The sequence below is a fragment of the Drosophila erecta genome, unplaced genomic scaffold (genome assembly GCF_003286155.1).
Source record: "Drosophila erecta strain 14021-0224.00,06,07 unplaced genomic scaffold, DereRS2 tig00000021-arrow-pilon, whole genome shotgun sequence".
Taxonomy (NCBI): domain Eukaryota; kingdom Metazoa; phylum Arthropoda; class Insecta; order Diptera; family Drosophilidae; genus Drosophila; species Drosophila erecta.
The window spans coordinates 9,129,590-9,157,261 of NW_020825198.1; the positions used below are offsets into that span (position 1 = coordinate 9,129,590).

The following is a 27,672-nucleotide window of genomic DNA, read 5'->3' on the forward strand; positions in this document are numbered from 1 at the left end:
AAAATAATGTTTTATTTTCCCATAAAACTAGAAATACGCATACTTACCAATATTTTTAATTTCATTAAAATGATTATGTTTATTGGTTTATTGAAATTACAAAAGGTAAGGAGTTTTAAAGAGGTTATATAAATGTAAATGGCTTCTATAGAATTGGCACGTAGTTTGGCTTACAGCTATACAAATATTTACGACTGTCATCTGTGCTGAAGATCTATTATTTGAAGACCTCATAACTTTTTCCATGACCCGTCGATTTTGTTCGTTTGAAATTTGTTCGTTCGTTGTCCTTTGAATAGCAGTTGTCGGCAAAAGTCGATTTCTCCTGGCAGTTTTTCGTAGTCATGGTCAATATAAATCATGGGTCCTTAAGTCGTTCCGAAGATCTTCATTAGTTGAGGGGACAATAGCCCTGCCAAATATCGCCAACAACCATGTTCGGCGTGATGTTGATCATCCTTTGGTTAACCTCCACCCTGCTGATGCAGCCCTTGAAGGACTTCTTGGTCTTGATGCCCGGGGCCCTTTGGAAGGCGACATGTCCGCCAAAGAAGAGCGGACGATTAGTCCTTGTGATCACTGAGCCTTCGTTGCCCACGCCGGGATTGGAGCTAATAAAGTCCACGGCTATGTTGATCACAAACTTGGATTTGATGGCCTGGACATTGCGCGTCTTGCCATCGCAGAAGCTTTCGTTGTTGGGCAGCTTATAGTTGGTGGACACAATGTTCTTCAGATCGGTCTTCACGGTGAAGTACAGAGTGTTGTCCACCAGCTCGAGAATGGCATAGGAGTTCTTGCCGTGCACAGAGAAGAGCAATCCGTTGGGGTCCCTCGGCCGGAAATCAAAGCTGATTTTCATTTCAGTGCCAACATCGAAGTGATCAAAGATCTTAACAAACGCCTTCTGGTTGTTGAAGAACAGCCCGCGTTCCACCTGCTCGGAGCACGGAACCACTCCAAACTGCTCCGGTGGCGTTTCCAGATCCATAGCGTCAAACTTGATGTTCTTAAGGCAGCCGTTAAAGAACGGCACTTCGGTTTTGAAATCGGTGAGGTTCTTAACCTCCGCCTCCAGGAACTTGTTAACACCACCCAAATAGATGGGCAACTCGACAGCCAGTACCGGTGCAGACCTTTCCGCATTCAGATCCACGGATCCCGGCTGCTCCAACTTGTCGATGAGCAGGGTAACCTTGCGCTGGGTCCGCAGCACCTCCACGGTGTGCCAATTGCCATCGTTCAGATCCGCCTCGCTGGTGATCTTGGCCTGCAGCTGTGCACCCACCCGTATCTCGTATGTCACCCGACCGTCCAGAAGATACACGGCTATGAAGTCATCGCGTTGCTTGCTTCCGGCATAGATGAGCAAGCCGTTGGGTCGCTCAGTACGGAAGGAGATGCCAATGTCATGGTGACGGCGTACCTTAACCGGCAGTGAGTTAATCTGTAAACGCTGCTCCCGTAGTCCATAGAATCGGTATCCTGCCTCTGCAAAATCAACATCGAAATTGGGCTGCTCCGGCAACTTGCAGCGCTCGTCGCTGGGAAGATGCAGCTTGGCTGGTGCCCGGGTTGTTAGGGTCCTTTGCGGTGCTTTCGCCTCATTCTCCTTGTCTTCATCAAAGGCAATCGGGGATGTGGTCGTTCGAATTGTCGTTGTTGAAGGAGTGGTCGTAGTAGTCGAGGTAGTCGTGGTAGTCGTGGTGGTTGTCGTGGTGGTCGTAGTAGGCGTCGTGGTTGGTAATGTGGTTGGCAATGTGGTTGGTAATGTGGTTTCTATATCTGGCTTAAGTGGGGGCAGCGTGTCAGCGTTTGACCACGGAGACTCCACCTCGTTGTCTCCACTTGGATAATAGCTGGGCACCAAACTGGGTTCGTAGGCTGTATGCAGATAGAGAAGTTTAAAAATCGGTACTCAAGCGATAGCTAAATCCCGACAGCTCACCTAGTACGTGGGGTGGACAACCGTTGATGTTGCCATTCTTCTTCTCAGCACTATTGGCGAAGTTAATGATCTCCTCGTTCACGTTTACATCACTGATGCAACCGACAAAGTAGGCCAAGGAGGCCAATGCGTTCCTGGGTGTTCGATAGTTGTCCGGCAAGCCAGCAAAGAAGATGTCACCACCCTCCAGAATAAGTGGTTGTGGAGAACCGAGTCTATAGGAGGGAAAATAAGTAGATTAGAAACTAAATGAGGTCAACAACCTGGTAAAGCCCACCTTTTGTTATACACATCATCGACCGAGAGACGCAGTTCCCCTTGAGTGTGCTGCACTGTAACCCCATGATCCTCGCCGTCGTTCAGAATATGATCGTCGATTACCAACTGACTGCCCATGCTGTTGAGCTTAAGCAAACCATCTTGCAGGCTGAGGCCAATGGTGGAGCTCTGGTCATGATTGGCGGCATAGAAGAGTACTCCATTCGGTTGGTTGGTCTTAAAGTGCAAAACGACATGCAGATTGTTATTCGTGGAAACGTTGCCCATCCTCAGGAATCCGTACTCATGCGGCGCATATGACACCACCGTAGAGAACTTCGCGGAGCAACCTTCCTCAACTCCTCCGCCTGTTACGTATTCGGTAAGGTCCACAATTCCTTGATTGATCACTACATTATCGATGCAGCCATCAAAGTTGGGTTGAAAACTTATCGTGGTATTCAGACGTCTTGGATGACCACCGAAGTATAATTTCCTCAGCTTGGGCAACTCCAAGTCCGCTTGCAATGGAGCATTAGTCCTGGATATCACTATATCGTCGACCTTAAGAAGGCCGTTTCGATTTTCCCGTTCCGCCTGGACCTTGTGCCATTTATTGTCATTGTAGCGATCCTGGCTGCCGGATTGAACGCCTCCACCTTCACCCAAACTAATGTTGAAGAATATAGCTCCGTCAATCATCTCAATGCTCATGTAGTGCTTATCCTTTCCATAGAAGAACAGCAGTCCATTCGAGGTGTCCTTGTCCGCCTTGAAGCTGAACTGGATGCTGGAGCGGCTCTTGAAGTTTGATGTGGCGTTCAATTGGACGTATCCATTACCCTTGAACCGTAGTCCAGTTACCCGCTTCTTCTTCTCGAGCAGCACATCCCGCTCCAGGGCTCCTTGATCGTTATCATCGCCATAAACAAAGTTCCACAATCCTACGCTTTCGTCGCCAATCTTTAGATCCTCAATGTCGCCGGAGAAAGAGTTAGTGGTCAAGTCTGCCGGAGCATTGAAGTCCGAAATACCCGGATAGCCGCCAACAAATAGGCGACTGTTCTTATCCACGTGGAGGATATTCTGAGATCCTTCAAGATAGCCAGAATTGCTGTGCTCATCCACATCACCGTTTTTTAACTCTTCCCTAATTGTGAGCTTGACATTCGGACCCATACGATCGACAACCGCCTGATACCACTGGCCATCTGCCACGTACTTATCACTGGTGATGCGTTCGGGACCATTACCCAAATCTATAGTGAGAATTGGATAGCCATTCACGATCTCAACGGCCACGAAGTCGTTGTTCTTCTGGGCGGTCTTGTTGTCATTGCCCAGATATAAGAGGAATCCGGATGGCTCGGTGGTGCGGAAGTAGGTCGATAGATTGGTGCGAGTGGCCAGCAGCTTGGTCTTTTCGGGTGTCTTCAGTTCCAGGATTGTGCTTGGCTTGAAATTGACGCCCACCTTGATGCTGTTGGCCAACTGGCGAGCAGCCTCCACTTTTGTCTTCAAGTTCTCAATTTCCTGGCCCAACTGTAGGGTCTGAGTGCCCACTCGGTGCTGCTGTTCCTCGATATCCTCTGCCAGTTCGTTTAGTTTCGAAACTGATCCTTCAACGTCATCTAACTGTTTGTTAGCTTGAGAAACGTCCTTATTGGTTAGATCCAAATCTCTATTGATGCCATGCGCTTTTTCCAGTTCCTTTGGCGTTTGGACGCTCACTGGTTCCAGGATCTCTAGGACGTTCTTTAGGATCTCCAGGGCATCACTGGCATTGGCATTTGAGTTCTTCCACATATCTCTCTGAGACTCAGCTGGCAGTTGATCAATCAGCATTTTAATATCCTTCAACTGGTGCTCGGTGGCATTGTTCACGTCTGAGATTTTCTGCACCTTGCCAGCCGATGCGTTTAGACGGGGCTGTAGATCATCTTGTACTTTCTGCAGGGACTGGCGGGCTTTTTGGAGAAGATTAGTAGAGTCAGTGTCAGCAATATGAGCTCTATCGTCAATGCCATTTGTCATAGCAGTGGCATTTCCGGCTGCAGCAATTGCATCCTGGCTGAGTTTCTGGGCAGCTTCAACGGCCTCAACTATTCCCGAGTAGGCAGTTGCAGCCTTAATGGCCGGTTCCGCACTGGCGGTCATATCCGTGTATTGTGCAGCCAGATCCTGTGCCTTGATGGCCAATTCGGCCGCCTTCTGTTCGGCCTGATCGGTCAGGGCATCCGCCTCCTTGTGCTGGTCCTCCCTCGCGGGTAGCTCTTCGTCCACATTTTTGTTGACCGTATTGAGTTCAGTGAGAGCATCTCTCAAGTTGTCCAACTTCTGGTTGATTTGACTGAGGGTCAGATCGCCATTGATGAGGAAATTGCCAGCATCATTGATGTTCTTCTCTGCCTGTTGCTTTTGCTCCGAAACGGTGTCGAACTTGGAGTTGTCAAAGGCCTTCTGGTTGGCCACATTCCTGCGCTCCACGTCGGCGGACTTGGCTTGGGAATCCGTGCTCCAGTTGAACAGATCCTCCAGATGGTCGCTGAATTCTCCGATATCATTCTTGAGGGCATTAAGGCTCTTGTTTTGCTCCTTGATGGGCAGGACCAGAGTGTTCACATCCTCATAGAGTATCCTTGCCTTCTCCAGTACTTTTTCATTGGGTGTAAGTTCAATACTGGTTCCGCTGATTTGTCCCAAAATGTGTTGGGCTTCCTCCAGAGCGGCATCAATCTTTGTGCTTGCTGCCGCCTGGAGATTCTTGGATAGAGCTTTTACCGAAGCGATGGCCTCCTTGGCCTGGATGGCACTTTTGACCGCCTCATCATAAGCCACTGTTATGTTACCCAACGTGGTGCTCGATCGCTCACGGATATCCAAGGCCAATGCCTGGGTCTGGTTGACCTGTTTGGCAAAGGATTTGGCATCTGATTCCAATTCGCTGTTGGCCTTTTGTGATGGATTCAGGTCCACGCTGTTGCGATCCAGATGCTTAACATTGGGCTCCAGTTCATCGGCCAGCTGATCGTAATAGTTCAATTTCTGACTGGTGAAGAAGGCCAGGGTTACACTGTTGAAATCCTCTAGGACACCATCAATCTGATAGCGCATTCGATCAGTGACATCCAGCAGGGCGTGGTGGCAGTTGTTGCACTCCTGGCAGCCGTCATCCTTCAGTAGTACCCATCGATTCGGACAAGCGTCGCATCTGGAATAGTAGCAGAAAGTAGTTTGAGTAAGTTCAACATTTAGAAACCAAAGCATACAAGTGAACGAGTATAGTTACCTATCTCCAATTACTCCAGGCAGACACTGGCACTTGCCGGTGTTGGGATTGCAACCGAATCCTCGTGAGTATCCCTGATTACAATTGCACGGAGTGCAGCCGTCCTTTTCGTATTTCCAATGGTCCACGGCGCATCGGTCGCATTGTCGTCCTGTCACTCCCGACTTGCAGGCACAGTGACCTGTGTGCGGGTCGCACTGCGTCGAATTGGAGGCAGCACCGCAGTCGCAGGCTCGGCAGCCAACACCCGACTCGAATCCATAGTGATCCGGCTTGCAGCGATCGCAACGCTCGCCAATGACGTTCTCGTGGCAAGTGCAGACGCCCACAAAGGGATCGCACTCCAGGGTACCAAGATCATCGCAGTCACAGCTCTGGCAGTTCTTTAGCTTGATGGCATCGCCGTAGAAGCCAGGTGCACACAGATTACAGGCAGCTCCAGAGGTGTTGTTCAAGCAGCGTAGACATTCACCGGTCCTGGTATCGCAAGATCCCTGATCCTCCGGATTGATGTTGCCGGAACACTCGCACGGCTTGCACACCTCTCCCATGTTCTCGGGTTGTCCGTAGAAGCCATTGGCACAAGACTCGCAACGGGGCCCAGTATATCCTGGCTTGCACTCACAATGGATTTGGTCGCCGCTCTCGGAGATTTCGCAACTGGTGGCAAAGTTGTTCGAGTCAAATGGCAGTGGGCAAGCGCAGATCATACAATCTCCGGGTGTTCCATTCGTGGCGTTTCCATAGTAGCCGGACACACACTGCTCACAGTGCTCACCTTGAGTTCCATGCTGGCAATTCGAGCAGATTCCAGTTGCGCAATCGCAGGTCTCCGAATGGCCATTGCACTCGCAGGGAATGCAGTAACCACCGTAGGGTCCACTGGGATCTCGGTAGTAGCCCGGTGCGCAGTCCTCGCACGAGTGTCCGGAGTACCCAGGTGGGCAGGAGCAACGCTCCACGGCGAGGAGTTCGTATTTGCCAGTGCCATCTTCGTCCTCATCGGCTAGGGTTAGATACACATCGGACAAGTGGGTCACCAAGGTCTGTTCCCAGTAGTTGGCTCTGATAAAGATCATTTTCAGATCCCGCAAAACCATCATGAAATCAGCTCGGGAAACTGGTTTTCCGGAAACTGTCTGGAAATTCGATTCCACTATACTGACGCGGTTGGTGAATGGTTCATTTCGATTGGGCTGCTCATAGCTTGTATGCTCCAGGACATTGTGTTCGCTGAACAAAATGACATCCGGAGCCACAATGTATTTGCCATCAAATCCAGAAGAGAAGTGCAAAGTATATGCCAAGTCTCCGCCATAAGCAGTGATGTGATTATTCTGGTTGAGCAGATAATCCAGAACTCCAAAGTACGCAGGACGTTCATCGCTGACCTCTCGTGAAGTGAAGTCTGCCTTTAGCGTGGTCTCATTTAGAAGAATTTCCTCCACCGGCACGGGCCACATCTCAAACTTGATGCTCTCGTCGCGGAATTCAGGAGTTGTGATGGAGACATGCTTGAGCAGACTCACATTGTAAACTCTGAGATACGCACTGTCGCAGCGGGAGGACTTGCCAAAGCAGAAGCAGGTGGTGCAACCCTCTGGATTCGACTCCTGCAGATTGTACGTTCCATCGTCACACTGGTCGCAGTCCCTTCCAACCACATTCTTCTTGCAAAAGCATTCGCCATCGACCTTGTCACACACCTCCAGTTCGGTGCCTGGCTTGTGGCAACTGCACTGCTCGCAGTGCGGGAAGTTAAAGTATCCATTGGAGCATACATCACAGGCCCTGCCCTCGATGTTTTCCCGGCAAGTGCAGGTTCCATTGAATAGATCGCACTGGGAGTTTCCATTGGCAATGCCCATGGGGTTGCATGCACACTCTTCGCAGCCAATGACCTGGTGGAATCCGTAAGTGTTGGGGGCACACTTCTCGCACAAATCTCCAATGACATTGGGTGGGCACATGCACTCTCCCGTGGAGGGCTCGCACATAGCGCTATTGGGGCACTTGCATGGCTTGCAGTCGGGGAATCCGTAGTATCTGCTGCGGCAGGCTCCGCACGTTCTCTCAATCACATTCGGCTTGCACTGACACTGGCCTCCGAACGGATGACACTCGAAGCTCGTGGATCCGGCGTAGTCGCAGTTGCAGGGCAATGCTCCACTATTGTAATCGGCGGTTAGAGAGAAAACGGATTTCTTGCAGAAATCACTGGCATTGTGTGTAATGTGGAAGTGGTCGTGGCCGCAGTTCTGAATGAACTCCTTCGTCTGGTCAAATGTCTCCTCCACCAGGAGGTCATCATTGTACTGCTTCAAGGGCACCACCACCAGGTAGTCGAGCCAAACGCTCTGGGATCGATCGGTCTACAACAAATTTGCGGTTTTATAATAGTTTAGTTTGGGTTTCCCAATGCTCTTACTGTAATCGTGAACTTAAACTCGTCGTCGATCTCAAATGAACCCTCTCCGGCGGGGCGAATCACACCGCGGCATCCGGAACTCGAAGGGCAGTGCTGTATGTCGAACTTGCCATCATACTGATTCTTGCCCGCCGTCAAAGTGTAGTACACCTGGTATTTGGGATGGCTCGGTTGGTAGTACTTCACGAGGATCACAAATAGATTCGGTTTCGTTGCATCAACCTTTGACCTGGAAGTAGTTGTTAGGGTGATGTTCTTTATAATTGAATATATAGAAACGGCAAACTCACTCGATCACGATGGTTGCTTCGTTTAGACTGTCTAAGTGGACCAGCTTAACTCGTTCATCGAGTGCGGCATATGGAGGTTTGTTGGTGGCAATGCGGTCCTCATGATCAGTTTCGAATTCGATCTTCTTGGAATCGGGAACAGAACGGAATTTCGGAGTGGCGCATTGCTGATCATGGATCACACACACGGGACTGGGGTTGATGTAGTCGATTGACCATTGCTCGACGGGAATGGCGGTCACCGAGATAATCGGGAAACGGGAACCATCATCGATGTCAGCCTGAAAAATATAGGAAAACGATTATTATGCTTCGAATAGCTTGATTTATATTTACAACTCACAGAGATAATGACTGGCTGCAAATCCTCCTTGTTAATGTAAAAGGACTTCTCCATACCATCCTCGTTGACCGATGTTCGACAAATAGTGGAGTATAGGCATGGATACAACAGCACGGATGTCTCAGAATCTGGATTATCTTTCAGTTTTAAGTTAATATAGTAACTGTCGGGGAAGTTCCTATCGCTGATATAGTCAATCACAAAGATATAACGGCCACTTCGTGGCACATCCACGATGTAGTGCAGCTCATTTTGGGATTTGCTCAGTACGGGAATATCGCCCACATGGCTTACAATCTGAAGGTGCTCTGGATCAATGTACACCTCCACGGGATTAGTCGGCTTGGAGTTTTCTCCGATGACGAATGGAGTTACTGCTGGTGAGAACACCTCCACAGAGGCGTACTTGTAGTGGCGGCACAGCTCCATGTTGCCCAGTTCACAGGGATTCGAGATGTGGCGTGTTAGAATTCCGGCTTCGTAGTAAGCGGCGGGTAGGAGAACAAAGTAATCGAGCATCACATTCTTGTTGGCCTTGGTGGTAAAGACATAACGACCCGGATCCAAAACAATGGCTGAGGGTTTCACTCCCAAAGGTCCCGCAACAGTTACAAACTGAGGTTCCGATGTGGGTTGCAGTAGTACCTTTACGCTGTGAAATCGGAATACTTAAGATCATCCGCTGGCAAAGCTTTACAAATACTTACTGCTGATCCACCTCCAAAGGATTGTCCGACGTGACCGAAATAGTGGCAGTGATATTCTCGGCATTAGGATTCACGTAGCGAAGAACAATCCGATACAGAGACGACTTGAAGACATTGACTTCGTTGCGTACATCGTTCTGAATGGCATTGAACACCACATAGCCCTTGCTGCTAAATCCGGGGAATGCCGCCTCATCGTAATCATAGCGCACCTGAGTGCCCGACGGGAGTGAGCCATCCTCGTACTCATACTGGAACTGATGCAGCGTTGGGAAGAAGTGGGTGGTCAGTGGTTGGGTACATGCCAGGCCCGTAATCCTGGGATGGCACTTGCACTGGCCGCTGATCTTGTCGCAAACACTTTGCCACGAGCCGCCCACATCGCAACTGCAATCCTTGCAGCCAAACAGCGAGGCACTGTCCAGATCGAAGGTTCCATCCCGACACTCCTGGCACCGCCTGCCCTGAGTATGCGGCTTGCAGGGACACTGTCCGGACTTGGAGGTGCAGGTGTCCAGTGCGGAAATAGTACCATCTGTCCAACAATCGCAAATCTCACATCCCTCGGTATTGCTGATGTTCAGGTTCCAGTACAAAGGCTTGCACTCATTGCAGATCCTGCCCGTCACTCGCTCCTTGCACTTGCACAGCTCACCCACCGGCACCGATCCGCATCCGGCGAACTTATCGATCACTCCTGCAGGATCACAGTTGCAGTCCTCGCAGCTGGGGAAGTTGTAAAAGCCCTCCTTACAGGAGTCACACTGACGTCCGTCGAAGTTCGGCTGACACAGACACTGTCCATCCGCATTACAGGACACTCCCTGAGACCCGTAAGTGTCACAGTGACAAGCTGCAAGTCGAGGGAATTCGGAAGTTCTTATGACTGAAATGTATCTGATGACTTTGGGTACATACGTAGGCAATCTGGATAGCTGTAGTATCCGGCAGTACAGAGCGTGCACTGTTTTCCCGCAAAGTTGTTGAGGCAGTTACATTTGCCGGTGTTGTCGCAGGTAATCGCCGAACTACCAGTGCTGGAGCAGTTGCAGGGCTTGCAATCCGGATAGTTGTAGAATCCTGGCAAGCACTGATCGCATCTGGGCCCTCCAAAACCCTCACGGCAGATGCACTGGCCAGACTGCTTGTTGCAGATTTCGGACTCCGTGCCCTGGTTGTCGCAGTCGCAGTCTGCCATGGAGAATTCGAATCCGCGTCAGTAAGTTCCTCATTTTGAAAAAACTATAAATGCCTTACATGAGCAAGTGGGGTAGTTGAAGTATCCGTGCTTGCAGCGCTCGCAGTTGTCGCCTCCGAAATTGGTCAAGCACTTGCACTCTCCAGTGGTCACGTTGCAGTCGTTGGTAATCGAGCCGATCTTGTTGCACTCGCAGGCCTTGCACTCGGGGAATCCGTAGTATCCTTCGGCGCACTGCTTACAGTAGGCGCCCGCAAAGTTGATCTTGCACGGGCACTGCTGTCCGCTTTCCGCCTCGCAGTGGTAGCCGTTGGTTCCATTCAGGTTACACTCGCACTCTCGGCAATTGGGGTAACCATAGTATCCGTAGGCGCAGGAGTCGCAGCTTGGCGGCTGGAAGGCAGCGCGGCACTCACAGTTTCCGGTCTCCTCCTCGCAGTGTCCGGTGGAGAAGAAGTAGTCGCATTGGCAGGCTAAATGGATGGAATATTGTATGGATCATATGGATCATATTATGGATTCATTTAAATTATAGGTGGTTCTTACGGCTGCAGACATCGGTCTCGTTCCAGTGCTTGCCCTTGGGTCTATAGTATTTTGGTTTGCATTTGTTGCAGTTAGTTCCCACGGTGTTGTGCTGACAATTCTGGCAAACACCACCACCATCGTAGTGTCCGTGAATGTCCAGGGACAGTCCTTTGCGATTCACTTCCTCATCGTACTTGCACTCGGTGCTGTGACCATGACAGTTGCAGGCTGCAAATAAAATTAGGAAATTTAAATAGGCTGTCGAAGTTTTTCTTTGTCCGTCCAAGGGAGATGTCCGTTTGAGGGAGAACAGAATACTTACGTTCGCAGTTAAATGGCCGGGCATTGGTGTTTTGGCGCCACTTTTTCTGCTCGAATCCTGGACAGCATTCGTTACACTGGATGCCGCATGTGTGATGCTGGCAACGGCATGCGAGGATGCGGATTGGACTCTTCGGATCCTTGACGTCGCAGGTGTCCGCGTGTCCGTTGCACATGCACCTTCCTCCGATCGAGATGTCCTTGATCGAGTAGAAGTAGCGACGCGTCACCGTGGGATCTTGTCGAGCCACAGACATCAGATGTCCCAGAAGATTCTTGGTGCGCAGCAGACGAATCCTTACGTTGGTGGCACGAGTCCATTCCTGCAGCACCGTTGAGTTGAAGTAGTTGGTGGAGCTGGGTCGCTCATTGAGCAGCATCACGGGAATCTCGCCGTTCTCCAGCGGCACAATCTTTGAGTATTCAGTGGTGCAGATGACGTCGTCGTCGCGGGTAATTGGCTTGTAGGTGTCCTTGCCAAAGTACGTCTCACAATCGGCGGGGGTATCGGAAAAGTGCTGCCAAGGCGTCCAGGTCTTGCCATAATCAGTGGACTTCTCCAGCGTCCAGAGACCTGGACGAGGGGAGTTGCCCATGCGAATGAACAAATAGGCCACATGGAATTCCTAAGAAAGCGAACCATTTATAAGTCGGAAAAGCAACAAGTATGCCAACAACAAAATAATACAATACAATTGTTAAATGTTTTAGATATGATATCTAATAATAATCTAATCAGTAATGTCAATACATGACCCCAAATATGTTAAGGATAAGCTTTTGGATTGGCTTAAAACTTTTTATACCCACTTACTTTTTTTCAAGTCTCTTTCAAGACACAAAATTCATTTTGCACAAGCAAATTCATTGAAATTTATTAGCCAAGTGTACACATTGCGTGTATATGTATGTATGTACTACATCTCAGCACGGACAAATATGAGACAATAACATGAGATCACTGTGGGGAAATTAACTCCAAATGTTCTGCAGTAGACCCGGCCACTTCATCGTCGTTTATTTATATTTTCTTGGGTTGTGTGTTTGCTTTTTAATTTGTCTTCAATTGAAAGCGAACTGAGAGATACGGAGATCCACATATATACAAAGATACAGCCATGCGTTAATATCTTTGTGCACATGTTAAATACTGTTTGGTTTTCGAGATTTGTTTACTTTTCTGTGTTTTCATTAGATTTACCCATGTGGAAGTTCATGATTTTGAAGCATAAGCAAAAACCTCGATGTACATAACTCGGCAAAAATGTACCTCACAAATTTTGCATGTGTATTGCTAGAATTCGTGGTGTTGAGTAGTCTATATATAAACCAGAGTCTCATATTCAGTTGCATTCTGTGAATTAAGAAAAGTGCAACTAAGGAATTAAAACGAATGAGATCATGCTGAGCTGTTGAAATCTTAGCGCAATTATTCTCAAAACTAAGTCGGGAACCTCGTGGATTATTCGTTTCCGTTGCAAGTGAGATAAGAACGTAGGCGAGTCCGAGGCCCAACTTTTTATAGAACCTACTGAAACACAAAGTGATGATAAGGCTGTAGTTTCTTCCAACTTGAGCTCATTATCAGGCTGCTCCCAATTCATATTTGTCGCATGCTGGTGCCTTAAGAAACATAAAGCATTTATCGCTAAAAAACTGTTCAAAAACAATCAGAATGAACCCCTCGAAAAAGTCAATGCTCCGAGTCGGTTTCTAAGAAGCTTGTAAGCCTAAACCTCCCATTCAAGAGTGTGTGCATGTACGAGTTTGTTTGTACATACATATCACTGTATATGTGTATGGTATGGTATGATAACCCGCAACTCCAAAGTCTTCCCCTTTGCCAACAACAAATATTCGAGCTCAGCAACATTTTTTTCGTTCAGTTTTTGCTGTGTCGACCGACGTCGACGAAATGAAAACCCATTAAAATTGTTTTCAAATTTTACGATCCCATCGCTCGAACCCGAAAACGAGTTGCATCCATCCACCGTCTCCCTCCTATGCGTTTCTTAGGCGGATACCTTTGGTATCTTTCATGTTCTCTGCTGCTTACCTGTTCGAAGTTGATGGTCAAATTGACTTCATTGAATTTCATGCCCCTGGACAACGGAGGACTCTGCCACCAGGCCTCGGTGCCATCGATCGCGTTCTCTGGCGGATGATTCCTCTCCGGCACCGAGGGATCGCAGTAATCGCAAACCTTCAAAAAGGCAAAGAACACATGTTAGAAAAAGTAAATGGAATCCGGATCGAGTCCAGAGTATTTTTAGAGTCCAATTCGAATGTTCAACACATGTGGGGGACGTCTAAATGCAGTGCACACTTCAAAATATAAAGTATGCATTTTTTAGCTAAATAATACTTTTAAGACATTTTGTATTAAGTTGAATAACGAATATATCATCGGATTATACTATTTCATTCATGATAATACAACTTTAATTTGATTTTCGACACTGACAATTTTTTCCAGTGTAAAATGAAAGATTATCTCATGATGTGTGTATACTGAAAAGATTTTTGGGCGTTGCTGAAAGTCGATTATAGTTACCTGTCCCTGGATAACTGAGTAGTCGATATGATCGTGTTCCGTATTGGCGCCCACTAGTTTACAATAGAGCTCTGGTCCATCCGTATCCTGGCCACACGTAGCTGTGGCATAAATCTTCCTGCCCGTGGCCAGATTGAAATATGGCGGAGTTAGTTCCGCCTGGCTATATGAGGTGCCCAGGATCACCAGCAGAGCCCCAATGGAGGCCACTCCGTGCCCCATTGTGCCGACAGTTCAAGCACCCGCGCTGCGATAACGACAGTCCTTTCACGGACCACTTCCGGTTCTATCTCTTTCTTTCCCGATTCACTCTTATGTATTTCACTTTCTTATCTGCTGTATTTCACTTTCTTCACTGTTCTTTTCGTATTCCTTTGGGGGAGCTCATCCAACCGCACTGGATGGCCCTTCTCGAGCAACTGATGGAACCGCAGCGAGAAGTTTTCCTCGAGACCCCGAAAAATTTCATTTTGATAGTCGTCCGATCGGCTCGTTTCGTATGCCTTCGGCTGTCCTCGTCTCTGGCATTCTATGCAGCTGAGAGAACTCTAGTCTTTCCGACTTAGTTTTGCTCTCCACGGTATATTTACATCCCCTTATCCGGCTTTTATTCAAAGTGTTTTCTTCTCCGGCTTGGTCGCAAATCAAGAGCCGGAATAAAATGAACGGAATATCGCCTTTTGACTTATCATGTTGTGTTATATAACCATTAAAAATATATGTAAGTGTATTTCGTTTGTTCATTGTATAGGAACTATTTGGGCTCATGACCTAGGATGATACGAAGCTAGCTGTAGATTGTGTGCTTACTTGTACCACCCCTATACTTTCAAATAAGTAAAGTTACTTAAGAGCAAGATTATATACTCATTTCAATGTAATTTAGTGCTTTTTCTATTATGCCGCTGTCTAAACTATAATATTATTCTGGATATATATTATTTTATTAACCTTGATCACCGGAACGTTATAATTAATGGGATTTCGTTGATTTGTAAATGACGAAATTTAATAATACCATATAATAAATTCGATAATTCCGATTGCATGATGGCCTTTCATATAATTTGGGAGCCCATCTAACCCGGACTGCGTGTTGTGAGCAACTGATTGAACTGCAGCGAGAAGTTTTCCCGAGGCCGCAAAAACTTTGATGTTCGTAGCCGCTCGATCGGGTTCTCTCGTCTTTGGGACTTTATGTAGCAGAGAGAACGGCCGTCTATCCGATTTTGTTTTGCTCTGAACGTATGTATAAACAAACTCTTTTTCAGCTGTTTGTTGTTTTTCTCATTCGCCGGCCGGTTTGGGGCCGCGGAATCGGAACAAAACAAAACGTAAAACTGGTTCGTTGTAATCGGGGAACGTTGTGGAATGGATCAACGCCTTCCGTAAATAAAGATTGCCTTATACTCTAACATTAAATAATTGTACTACACCTTAAGCGTTTATGCTTAAGAATTTCTGGACAAACTTTATGGAAACGGATGGTCGAAAAATCTTTACAAATTGAAAATGATGTCCTGACTATAGCTCACCCACAGCTGTATAAAATCATAGCATACTTTCTGGCGTTAAACTAGCCTAAATTTCTGTTCTTAAATTGATAATATGTTTTAGCTTGTGAAAAAGGCGTTCTTCTTTAGAAAAATGTGTTTTTAAAGAATCAAAATAATGTAGCAGTTTCTTTTGACGGACTATTACGGAATATTACTTCACGATGCATAAGTTATTTTAAAAGTGCTGCTATTAGTCACCAAATATTTTTATTAAGTTTTTTTTGCAACCTGTAATGTAATTAAATTTATATATGCTCAGCCATTCGTGTAGCATTTAAAATCCAACTTATTTAAATGATTTTCCATTAAGCCATTGCCACCTTTCGTTTAACCAGAAGTGTTACAGCTTACTAAAATGGTTGTTGTTAAAGGGAAATAACTGCTACAATATTCACTCAGGCCTGACCGAAGAATCGAATAAAGCGCAGAAATGCCATAAATTGCAGCTCGCCGCTCAGTTTCAGCCCACAATCGACGAAAACTTGAAGTTTATTGCTATACCGATTAAATGAGCCAAATGCAGAGACTAGCTTGTAGCAGCAACTATTGAAAATCACGATCACAGCTAAATATTGTGCAAAATTCATGACCAAAGCGTTGGGGCTATGTGGATTTGGCGTTTTTTATTTTCATTTTTTCGGTAACTGTATTGGTTGTAGCGAAACTCGTTTTCCGCCGTTTGCAATGACATAAGTAATTGCATTGATAAAGACTACGCCGAGTGTCAGAACGGCCAGTTCTTTTTATTTTTGGCCTCAATTGCTGCGCCTGCGCTGCAGCTTCTCAGCGACTCATTGCTGCATGTAAACGAGTTCTGATGACGTAATTCGCATCGCGCAGTTCTGCGCCTTTGCCTTATGCAATGCACGCAAATGAATATTGCCGAAAAAATTAATGGATATATGTTATGTGCTTGTAAAAAATGAGGAAAAAATTCGCCGATTGCAACATCAACAAGAAGTTCTCGATTTAGCTTAGCCCACACAGCAGCTGCACAGTGGATCGTAAAGTAGCAGACGCAGATATCTTTCCTAGTTATACAGTCAAAGCTATAGGTTTCCTTGCTTTTTTTTACAAAATTAACAATTAAATCATTTTTTTTTGTATAAAATTAACAATGAAATCAATTTTAAATCATGACAAAATACATTTGAATAGATTTTTCAGATGTTAACACCATAATTATTAACTTGAAAATCAGGTAAGAGTGGCAAATATTTGTAGAAAAAATTCATCGAAATTCACCGACTGCAGTGTGAACAAAAAATGCTTGCACAGTACAAAACAAATGAAGAAAGATAATTAACAATAACGTTGCATGGCTAATTGACACCCACTTGCTAAAAATATAATGTGTGTAAATAAGTACTCAAAAAAGAATAAATATTTATTGTTAACCCAGCAACAAACTTTTTCTGCACAGTAGAGAGGAAATGTGATTAAATGTATTTGCACTTGGCCAAATACGAAGTGAAACCAGTGATGTGCACAGTGGAGCAAGTTAATTTCAAGCTTTTTTACTATATGCACATTTAGCGATTACGCGGCAAATTCATATTTCAATTTGACTTTATGTGCTAATTAGCTCATAAAAACCCCAACGCCTCTAAGTGGCACGACCTTTTGTCCATCCAATTTGCTCCACTGTGCCGTCTCTGCCGACGGCGACGTCAACGCAGCTGCCGCTCACCAAATGATTTCACTTATTCGCGATTGCATGCGCAGACTCGCGTTCAATTTGGTTCTAAGTCTTGTCGCGTGTGCATGAAGGCAGTTCTTTGAGTTCTCGACTTTATCGCCATGGTGCTGCTGCGAGTGATCAAGTATCTAGTGGGTTAGTGAGAGTGTTCTGGCCAGGTGTTAAATACGTTATTTCATCACTATCTTCCTTTGAAGGCTGCGTGGTCCGGGTCTGCAACGAGTTGTCCCAGAACATGAGTTCATTGAATAAAATGTTCAAGTACCATTTGCTGGAGGTTAGCTAGAGATACTGGGAAGCGGAGCCAAACACCCTTACAGAATAGATACAGTTTTTCATCCTGTCAAACAAGTTCGTTGCTCAAGTCTTTTGTTATGTGATCAAATAAAACGTATTACACCCACACAAGCACTGCAATTGTAACGGGCTCTGTTGTAACCTTCAGGCAATTTGCGCAACCCTACACAGAAAGAAAATGAACATGAACATGTACAATGTTTCAAAATTGAATAATTTTAGAACTAGCTACTCAACCATTACTGCAACCATTTCTCCCTGTGTAGCCAAAAGAAATCCACGGGCAAGCAGCATTCAATTTCAAGTTGATTTCGGGGGCTACTCACTCGATCGGAACCAAGTCGCTGTTCTATAGAATTACACGCTAGAGCTAAATGGTGCTGAGCCTTGGATTTTCCCCTCGAAAAGAAATCCCGGCCAGCGCGTTGAAAGTATCACCGACAAGGTCTTGTCATGACTGTCCAAATAAGTCAATATTTACAATTAAAGCCGGCTAAGCAATTCGCGAACAAGTTTGCATAGAAAAAGAAAATAAATGTGTAAATAAAACAAAGCGAACAAAATTCATATTATTAGCATTTGTCCACTCGCACCATTCGTGTCGTCACACATAAGCGCCTTAAGAAATAAATTTCTCGAATTCAGTAGCGAAAAAAACCCCCGACATCATTAGAGGGCTTGATCGATAGAGACGTCATTCCTTTACGCTCAACACCTCGGCTCCATTCATTAATATGATTAATTTGAGTTCTGCCCGCAAAATGCTCACAACTTGTTATCCGTTTTGTTTTTATATATTTATTATAAAGATGGGTCAAGTCCAATGGCGGAAGCGGTTTGGTAACAGATGCGTGATTTTATGACGTTTTTTTGGCGGTAACATTTTCCTATAAATACCCCTCTTAACTTTATATCCATATTCACACCTTTTTCATTCGCTAAGAGTCGTGTGTGGCAAAAGAGTGAAAAAAGCAATAGAGGTAAACAGAAAGTATGAATTTATAACTTAATCGCTCGAACGTTAATCTTGTATGAATTTGAGAAACGGAGACCTCTTTTTGTTCTTGTTAAAAAGTTTCCAAAATATATCGTGTCCTAGTTTTATCTGTGTAAGAGAGAGTTTGTAAATGAGTTGTAAACTTGTGAGTATCGGTGAAAAATGTATTATTGTGATTAGTTTTGAAATGAGTTTCAAATTATTATGTCTCGAATTTGAAAATACCGCGTGGAAATCTTACAACGGTGTTAAATAAAACTGTTAAGTGTATTAAACGACAAATTGTGCACCACTATTAAGTTAAATTGCCACATTTAAAATCGAAATATGGTAATTGCTTTACTTACTTACTCTTATTAAATATGAAGATTCATAGAATAATTTTAAGAAAAACATATATTGCACTCTAGGAAAAGTGATTTTTTAAAGATTACATTAAGTATAAGATAATGTTTAGAAAAGACAATTTCGGTTTGTTCCTGCGAATTGTTGCGAATCTAAATGCAAAAAATGCATCGGTGAGTTCTATCAAGTAAATTTGCTCTGGTTTTCTGAGCAAGTGCCCAATTTACACTTTTTTGGTTGATTATAAGAAAAAGATTTAGAGAAGATTTCTGTTACATCCACTTATAAAGACAAAACCTCCGAAAACACATCCAACTTATATCAGTTTTAAACCAAATCTTTTATTTTGGAACTTCAACAATACTTAAACCTACAACATTTGGCAACAAGTAATACAAATTTGGCAATAAACATAAAAGTTAATTGAATCGGACTAGGATATTTTCTATTGATCCCTTATGAAGCTTCTGCCAAAGTTGATGACACTGCTCACGAATCCGAGCATCGAGGTGATCATGGAATGGGCGTGCTTGGAGCTCTCGGTGGTTTCGCCCTTATCGCTTCTGCTGGGCCTGCTCACTTCTTTCCGACTTCCCGACGGCGAATTTTCGGTGTCAAAGAGGCGATCGAACCTGAGGATGGGTTTCTTGAACCATTCACCGCTGATATCGTTGATCCGCTCATCATCCTCCCGGCTGAATCTATCGAATGACAGGGTGTTGACTAGAAAGAAAAGGCGGTAAGGTGTAAAAATAATATAATACAAATGATCCAGTGACTCACTTGTCTGCATGACGAGACATCCGATAAGGAAGAGCAAAACCATCTTGCTTTCTGAGGTCATTGTAATTGTACTTTTCGCACTAGCCCGAGATTGATAACTGACTGAATCGAATGCCAGAGAGCTGAGATTTTATAGACGCCAGCCGACGGCGGATGTCGCCCCACATTCTACGTGATAGAATGGAAAGTAACGATGCGCACGTTTCACCCAAGTAATTGCTTTATTTTAAGCTTGTACATTTTGCCTAAGCTTAGAACTACATAGCCATAACCCTGAATACGACATAAAAAGAGGCACTCCAAATAGGGTGCGTAGGGTGGCTCTGGCCATTCAGATTCGGACTTCAAGGTCTTTTGGTATTCCGATCGAAGGCATTATCCAATTCTGCATCTGCATTTCGCTCATCGGGCACCGGCGGCTTTTCTCGATACCGATCCTCGAGTTCCTTCCGTGAAAGTTGCGCACTGGGTGCTCCAGCACTCCAACCGATCACTGCAAAATTCGTACATGGGTAATTGCATTTGACGTGTAACTATTTTAGTAATAACACTAACCGCAGACAACTAGCAGACATATCAGATAGAACTTTAGCGACGCGCTACCCATGGCTGTGGTGGGATTGATTCGATTGATTCGATTGATGGGCATTAACTGACAAACAAAATTCGGATGGCTCCACTTTTTATATATGCATGTGAACCAGTCTGGAGCTCTTCGCTGATTGGCGTTCAAGGAGGAGGCCAATGGGCAGTGGCGCCGCGGCGGGAGATTATGCAAAGCACCCGTCGAAGACCCAAAAATAACGAAAAAAAAATCAAAGATAAAAAAAGATCAGAAAAAATCCGAATAAAGTCGTATAAAAGGCTCGAGGCGTCGTTCTGTCTCACTGAGTGGGAAAATACGCTGCTGGGCATCGGTTATCTCCTACCGGTCTTTGACGTAGTCAACGACGACGAACACGTGAATGGCCCGTTGTGCGTTGATTGATTGTTTATTGAAATGCTACCTAATGAACTTACAAATGTGACGTTGGGGATCAGCCAAGTTGTCACTCACTATTCCTCGTCGCCAACCAAAAGTTTCACAAGCTGGTAGGCCTGGCACTGTATATAGTACATTATGCCGACAATGTCTCTTATTTATATGTTTTGACGTTGACCTTTCAAAGTTGTTGAAGTTAAACCAAAACATTTCGATCAAGTGAGTCTAATTTCATATTACATGATAATGCACTTGGAACAACAAAATAATTTAATATTGGAAATAGTTTTACACTAGTATTTCACGATCTAATCATATAAGCGTAGTAATGCAGCGCTTTTCACACTTTAATTATAGTGTGGAAATAGAAAATAGAATTATAACTAATTCTCATGCCCAAAGAAAATGGTCCAGCGTTCGTATGTGGGCGAAATTTCACAGAGATACGATTCCATTGAGCAATATTCCTCACTAAAGTCGGTGAAATCTTAAATGAAATACATTAATAATAAGCGAACTTAAAGTGAAATAATTGGACATACTTTTTCCCTCAATACAAAATGCCATATCCAAAAAACACTTTGATGGAAACTTTCGAATACAACCCCTTTCATCATCTAATCCGCAAATGGCACTTGTCTCATCCACCTTATCGCACTTTCTTTCCATCAGGCACGGATTTATAGGAATATTCGCTCCAAAGCAACACGCTGTTTTGAGGAAGGACATCTTTATAAAGTTACTACTATTTTTTTTCATAAAATCTCACCCAGAAATATTAAGAAAATGACAACTGCGTTCATTCTGGAAAACCCAAACCTTTCGCAATGAAATGACAAATCGCAATGCGGCAACTAAATAAGACCGGCGTTAACAAAATAATAAGCGGATAGGGTTACTATCATATCTTATCACAAATTTAAACAAAAGTGAACGAATTTTGCCATATTAAGAGATAAGATAAAACTCGAGCACCTAAAATTGAATTATGGTATACATGTCACAATAATTGTTGATATTGATTGATCCCACTTCAAACATTTTTTATGTCATGCCAGAGGTTTAAAAAAAGCGATTTAGTTTTTTTTCAATGTATCATTTATTTAACAACTATTTCGAATGTTTCATGCCTATGGCCAAATTAGATTGGTTGTCGTCCCAACTAACAGCTAGGAAAATTTGATAGCCTACTTTCGTGCATCGAAGTATTTCTAGAAAAATGTTTTCCAACTTCATTTTAATGATATTTTCTGGTCCTTATGCAGTCTCTTCAAGAGGCTTTCGTCTGACAGCGATAGAGCTTGGAATAAATGCCATTCTTGGCCAGCAGTTGCGAGTGAGTGCCCTGCTCCACTATCTTTCCGGCTTGAATTACACAAATCACATTGGCATTTTGGATGGTGGACAGGCGATGAGCTATTACAATACATGTTCGGCCTGAACATGCCGAGTCCAAGGCTTGTTGCACCACCTGGAATGGAAATAATAACATTTGAGTTAATTAGATTACATTATCTGAATAAATGGAAAACTCACCCTTTCACTTTGGAAATCCAGCGCAGAGGTGGCTTCGTCCAGCAGAAGGATCTTGGGATTCCTTACCATCGCTCGAGCAATAGCAATTCTTTGCTTTTGCCCACCGGAAAGTTGGGTGCCCTTGGCGCCCAAAACCGTGTCATACTGAGCGGGCAGAGACATAATGAATTCATGGGCATTGGCCATTTTGGCCGCCTCAATTATTTGCTGCATGGGCACCTGTCGCGAAGTATCTCCATAGCCAATATTATCCGCGATGGACTTCTCGAAAAGTGAAGGTTCCTGGGACACAATGCCCAGGCGCCGACGTAGAGTTTTTAGGTCCATGTCGTGGTGGATGCTCTCTTGGTCTATGAGCTGAAAAGAGAGAGCAAAGTAAATATCTAATATAGTAGCTAATTTAATTTCTTTGCCCTTTAAAGCTACTCACAATCTTGCCCTCATCGGGATCGTAGTACCGCATCAATAGCTGTACGCACGTGGATTTTCCCGATCCCGAAGCACCCACCAAGGCAACCGTCTGACCCTGATTGATATCCAGATTGAAGTTCTGCAGGACTTTGATATGGGGTCTTGAGGGATAGGAGAAGTTGAGGCCACGATAGCTGACTCCTTGCTGTACGGCATTTGTCTTGTAAGCCGTTACATTGCCATTCTTTTGGATCTCGAAAGAGTCGGGTGATTGGATCTGTGGCTTGCGATCAATGATCTCATACATTCGATTTGCGGAAAGGAGAGCTGCATTGAAGGCTGGTGTGAAGGCAAGAGATTGGGCCAGAATAAATAGACCATACAGCATTGTGTTGGATATTCTGAAAATGAAATATTTAGTAGTTGATCTACGCTGCGTTTTTCGCAATAACCCACTTCATAATCGTCTCGAATTTGATTTTGCCATCAGCACACATGTGCCCACCATATGTCAAGGTCACTGCGTAGCCGAAGAACATGAGGGATTTGCCCAAGGAATTGACCAGACCTCGCCATTTCAGGCGACTAAGGATCTGCATCCGATATCGCTCCACCTCATTGTCATATATCCTTATCAGATCCTCCTCTCGCCGTAGGCCAGCAACTGTCCGAATTTGAGTAATTGTTTCGGTGGCTATGCGACTGGTTTCCTCCAGTACCTCCTTCTCTTTCAAGGCCGATTTCTCGCCAAATCGAGCCTCGAACACAATGGATGCAATCATGAAGGGCGAGGTGCTCAGGCAAATTAGGGCCAGTTCCCAGGAGTAGGGAAAGGCAATCGCAATACTGCAGATGAAGTTGGTAAACGCCTGGATGATGTTGCTCAGCGGAAAACCAATGGCTCCTTGAACACTGGCCGCATCGCCGGATAGTCGGGCAGAAAGGGCACCAATACTGTTCTCCTTGCGATCGAACCATCCCATCTCCTGGTTCATGATGCATCTAAAGGTCTTGGAGCTGTGCAACAAGAGATTTCAAATAAAAACGTAGAGGAGGAAGGCACTTTTATGAACTCACCGCATTCGCGTTGTTAGCCAGACTCCAGCCAGATTAAAGAAAAATGTCTGGATGTAGCAGACTACGCCAGCTGCGATTCCAATCACCAGGGAGACGATGGCCATGGACGCACTTTGGTCAAGTACTTCCTCGTCCGTTGGCTTGGCCAACGATCCATATAGCTCAGCCAGAACTACGGAAAACACCGGCATGGTGACTCCATAAAGTCCCGCACAAATGGCGCCAATAATGAGAAAGCTCCACTCTGGTCGAGCCCAACCCAGGATGCGAAAGAACGTGCTAATATAATTTCCGGATGGCACTCCCGGATCCTCAAATTCCTGATTCAAAGTTATATTGGCCAGGCCATTTAAGTTCTTCATCTGAAACTCGGCATTCTTTTCCAGCGACACAATGGAGTTTCGGGTGCCCAGTTGGTAAGGTTCAACTTCATAGGACATTTTTCTCTCCTTGATCTCGGCCACTTCTTCCAGTTCATTTAGTAGCTCCTCGGCCGAGTCATCGTAGGCATGCACGGTGACCATTTTATGATAGAATCCCTCCAGTTTCATCAACTCCTCATGAGTGCCTTGCTCAACGGCTTTGCCGTTTTCAATATATACAATTCGATGGGCGTGTCTGATGGCCGAAAGGCGATGGGACACCACCAAGGTGGTTCTACCCTTGCAGGCCTTGTCCAGCGCAGCCTGCACCAGCTTCTCGGAATGGTAATCCAAGGCGGAGGTGGCCTCATCCAAAAGCAGGATTTTTGGCTGCTGAATCAGAGCCCTAGCGATTGCAATGCGCTGCCGCTGACCTCCAGAAAGTTGAACGCCCTTCTCGCTGATGTCCGTATCGTAACCCTTAAAGTTGACTGCATTTTATAGTAGACTCTTAAAAACAGAGTACTCAAGACTTACCTTATGTAGGGCTACGATAAAATCGTGAGCATTGGCGGCTTTAGCTGCGTCCTCGACTTCCTTTTGTGTGGCTTCTGGCTTTCCATGCCGGATATTTTCACCAATTGTTCCTTGAAAGAGAACGGGTTCCTGACCCACCACGGCAATGTTCGAACGCAGCCACTTGATGTTATACTTCCGGACATCCTCACCGTCCAATAGAACTTGTCCAAAGACGGGATCATAGAAGCGCTGCAACAGCTGTATGCAAGTGGACTTGCCACATCCCGAAGGACCCACCAGGGCCACAGTTTGACCTTCCTTGACGACCACATTCAGACCACGCAGAACAATAACATCTTCTCTGGCAGGATACCGGAAGAACACATCGCGGAACTCTACGGCTCCTTTCAGGCCATAGTTCAGGATTTTCCCAGCCTTGGAGAGTGGATCAATCAAGGATGTTCGATCTATAACATCCAATATGGCTGATGCCGATCCTCGAGCCATGGCGAATGTCTCCAAAAACGGTGAGGTTCGGGATATTTGATTGGCACTTACGATTATACCCGATATCACAATCATCACAACCGCTGGCGTGTACTCCCTCTCGTCAATGGGAATGCTAGGATCCCGGTAGAAGAGGATCAAATTAGCTCCGTACCAGAAAGATCCCGCTCCTGTGATAAACAACATGGCTTTCATCACCGTGTCACTCAGTCCGGAGAAGGCTCCTTTCCACTTCCCAGCCTTGAGAGCGGGTTTCAGCAGAGTATCATAGCGCAGGGACTCTGTTCGTTCTCCTCCAAATGCCACCACAGTCCGGATGGCTCCAATGACTTCCTCCACCACAGAGCTGGCTCGGACATAGGAACTTTGCTCCTGGCCCGTCAGCTTACCTTGGTACTACAAACAAATTGAAAGGTATGTAGATGAACATAAACAATCATTGCCACATTTTATTTGTTTCCTCACTCATTCGTGTGTAAAATTCGCGAGAAATATATGCTTTCATTCCGAGTAGAGCGATTTGATCTATTTTCGGAAATGCCAACATATTGGCCAAGTTCATTGAAAGCTCTTGAGAACAAACACTCGGTTGTAGGAAAAGTTCTCTTTTGAATATTTTTAAAATCTAATTTTAGTGGCTTTAATTAACTTACATGGGCCACTGCCGAGTTGACTACCAGGGTGAGGGGTATATAGAACACTATTGCCAGAGCTAATTTCCATCCGTAGATGAAGGAGAGAACTACACTGATTGAGACATCGCACATGATCTCCACATAGTGACCCAGGTTTTCAGCTATGCCACTGCGTATTTTCTCCATGTTGCTAAACATAAATCGGGTTAACAAATATCTTCAAATAGCTGCTCAACTTTACTCACTCAGTTATGCGAACGGCAAAGTTGTGATCCTTGGCCATGTCGTGCCATCCGATCTCCTGTCTTAAAGTGGCCTTGAAGAATTCCCTTCGCATGCGGACTGTGAGTTTCAGAGCCAATCTGTTGAAGGCATCCACGTAGTAAACTCCGGAGAAGAGCATCAGCAGAGTATTCAGGGTCATAAGTATTCCGAAGGACACGCTATCCTTGCGCAGCTCCTGCATATTCTCCTCGTATGAGGCATTCGTGCTAAGGATACACCATATAAATAATTATCCTTCTAGCTTCGATTTAACTAAGATGAAACAAAATTTTTTCGCCTATTTGACGCACAGTCCGTTTGGATAGCTCCGCAAATAATTTTACCTATGCTACAGAAACCCCTACTTCATCATTACTTTTCAAAGAAGTTTGTTTGCGGCAACGTTCTTGAGTTTTCGGCATTTTTCCAGACTTTTTGCTTTACATAAAAGGTGTTTAATTAAAAGACTGCAAAACCTTTTGCAAAACAATAAAGTCCGCGGACCGCTAATCGTAGAACACGTCTGTTTGCTTTGAAAGAGAACAAAGAATTGATTCATCCTCACCCAATACAAATTCTTTGAAAATCTAAATATAAATGCATGCTTCAAAGTAAACAGTCAAGATCCTAGCATGCATATTCTTTAATTATTGTATATATTCAATTTAAGTAACCTCTAACTTGTTGATACATTTTTAGCCAAATACGTTAAGTGAGCATATACGAGTACTCATATTCATATACTTACAGTATCTTTCCGCCACCGAAGAGGGACAATCCGATGGTGACCGAACTGGTTCCCTGACCCAGAGTTCTTTCGATGAACATGGCCACCAGTTCGCTGTAGACCACAATGGCAATGGGAAAGACGAGGGATTGCAGGAATGCCGCCACAATTGCCGACAGGAGCAGCAGATAATCCCATCCGGCGATGTAACGAAAGAGCTGTGTGTAGCTGACCATGGGCTGAGCCTTCTCCTTGGCCTTTTCCTTCTTCTGTGCCTCCGGCGCGGCCTCATCCGCATCCGCAGCAGGAACATCTTCGCGGGTCTCCGTCATTGTCATCACTGCGAACTATCGCCTATACACCAAACTCATTGACCGGCGGGGTCAATTAATAGTTAAGAAAGCGCGCGCGCAGGGCGAAACCAAAAATCGAAACGCCCGCAGTTCCACTGCACCAGTGGCCCTTCGCCCCGATGGATGGATGAATGGATATATACGGAGATGGTCGCGAATGGGTTCTTGGCTCTGGGTAATTAACTCCGTCTCTGACGGAGATTGTGGTGCTATGCCAGATGCACTGCCGATGAGGCAGATCTGCCTGGGATCGTGTTTAGCTTTAATTGTTTTGCATTCCGCGGTCCCACAAAATCGTTGGCTACTACTGCCAGCTTTTTTCTTTCTTTCGATGCTATTGCTATCCGGAGCAGAATGTTCCACGTCTGTGTCGTTGGGACTGTAGAATGCGACTGCCGGTTCTGGCGGCTATGGCGTCAGTTTTCTACAAATTCGGTTTCTATTAGAGAAGCGAACCCCTTCTGGTCATTTCATTAATATCAATTGAATTGATTTCTCTCAAGGTTCAGGATGACTGGTGGAAAATCATGGACCATCCTACCTTTTGGCAAGGTACCTACCTTTTGCACCCATCTAACGCGGAAATGGGTCAGCCAGGTTCTGGAATTTGGTGTAATTTGCATTCCAGACAGTTAAACTTATGATCTTCCCTGTTTAATTGGGAACTGTTATCACCTCACAACGCCAAATCAAGTTTGCATGTCATTGACCATGCAAATAAACATCAGTCGTGTGGGTGGCTTGTGTCATAGACATGC

At 45.3% G+C, this 27,672-nt stretch overlaps 6 protein-coding genes across 6 annotated transcripts; 1 reads left to right on the forward strand and 5 right to left on the reverse strand.

Annotated features, from left to right (window-relative positions):
- Positions 1-73: 73 nt before the first annotated feature.
- Positions 74-14,688, reverse strand: LOC6545212 (laminin subunit alpha). Its single transcript, XM_001972067.3, has 14 exons — positions 13,865-14,688; positions 13,367-13,513; positions 11,312-11,936; positions 11,008-11,217; positions 10,521-10,934; positions 10,182-10,454; positions 9,264-10,116; positions 8,557-9,208; positions 8,214-8,494; positions 7,924-8,152; positions 5,496-7,867; positions 2,226-5,417; positions 1,949-2,163; positions 74-1,884 (listed from the first exon to the last, which is right to left on the reverse strand). The coding sequence occupies exons 1-14, from the start codon at positions 14,084-14,086 to the stop codon at positions 392-394; spliced, it is 11,178 nt and encodes a 3,725-aa protein (XP_001972103.1). The 5' UTR covers positions 14,087-14,688; the 3' UTR covers positions 74-391.
- A 2,466-nt stretch (positions 14,689-17,154) lies between these two features.
- LOC113563934 lies at positions 17,155-17,522 on the forward strand. Its single transcript, XM_026977603.1, has 2 exons — positions 17,155-17,254; positions 17,317-17,522. The coding sequence occupies exons 1-2, from the start codon at positions 17,221-17,223 to the stop codon at positions 17,403-17,405; spliced, it is 123 nt and encodes a 40-aa protein (XP_026833404.1). The 5' UTR covers positions 17,155-17,220; the 3' UTR covers positions 17,406-17,522.
- A 1,671-nt stretch (positions 17,523-19,193) lies between these two features.
- Positions 19,194-19,671, reverse strand: LOC6545213. Its single transcript, XM_001972068.3, has 2 exons — positions 19,542-19,671; positions 19,194-19,481 (listed from the first exon to the last, which is right to left on the reverse strand). Exons 1-2 carry the CDS (start codon positions 19,600-19,602, stop codon positions 19,204-19,206), a joined length of 339 nt encoding a protein of 112 aa, XP_001972104.1. The 5' UTR covers positions 19,603-19,671; the 3' UTR covers positions 19,194-19,203.
- A 68-nt stretch (positions 19,672-19,739) lies between these two features.
- LOC6545071 lies at positions 19,740-20,663 on the reverse strand. Its single transcript, XM_001972069.3, has 3 exons — positions 20,562-20,663; positions 20,097-20,259; positions 19,740-20,034 (listed from the first exon to the last, which is right to left on the reverse strand). The coding sequence occupies exons 2-3, from the start codon at positions 20,188-20,190 to the stop codon at positions 19,886-19,888; spliced, it is 243 nt and encodes an 80-aa protein (XP_001972105.2). The 5' UTR covers positions 20,191-20,259; positions 20,562-20,663; the 3' UTR covers positions 19,740-19,885.
- A 112-nt stretch (positions 20,664-20,775) lies between these two features.
- On the reverse strand, positions 20,776-21,509 carry LOC26526466. The gene is made up of 3 exons (XM_015158799.2): positions 21,293-21,509; positions 21,066-21,233; positions 20,776-21,010 (listed from the first exon to the last, which is right to left on the reverse strand). Exons 1-3 carry the CDS (start codon positions 21,324-21,326, stop codon positions 20,907-20,909), a joined length of 306 nt encoding a protein of 101 aa, XP_015014285.1. The 5' UTR covers positions 21,327-21,509; the 3' UTR covers positions 20,776-20,906.
- Positions 21,510-21,609: 100 nt separating this feature from the next.
- On the reverse strand, positions 21,610-27,367 carry LOC6545072 (multidrug resistance protein homolog 65). The gene is made up of 9 exons (XM_001972070.3): positions 26,583-27,367; positions 25,816-26,061; positions 25,589-25,760; positions 24,447-25,331; positions 23,548-24,389; positions 22,927-23,487; positions 22,490-22,871; positions 22,060-22,416; positions 21,610-21,994 (listed from the first exon to the last, which is right to left on the reverse strand). Exons 1-9 carry the CDS (start codon positions 26,897-26,899, stop codon positions 21,794-21,796), a joined length of 3,963 nt encoding a protein of 1,320 aa, XP_001972106.2. The 5' UTR covers positions 26,900-27,367; the 3' UTR covers positions 21,610-21,793.
- Between the last annotated feature and the right edge of the window lie 305 nt (positions 27,368-27,672).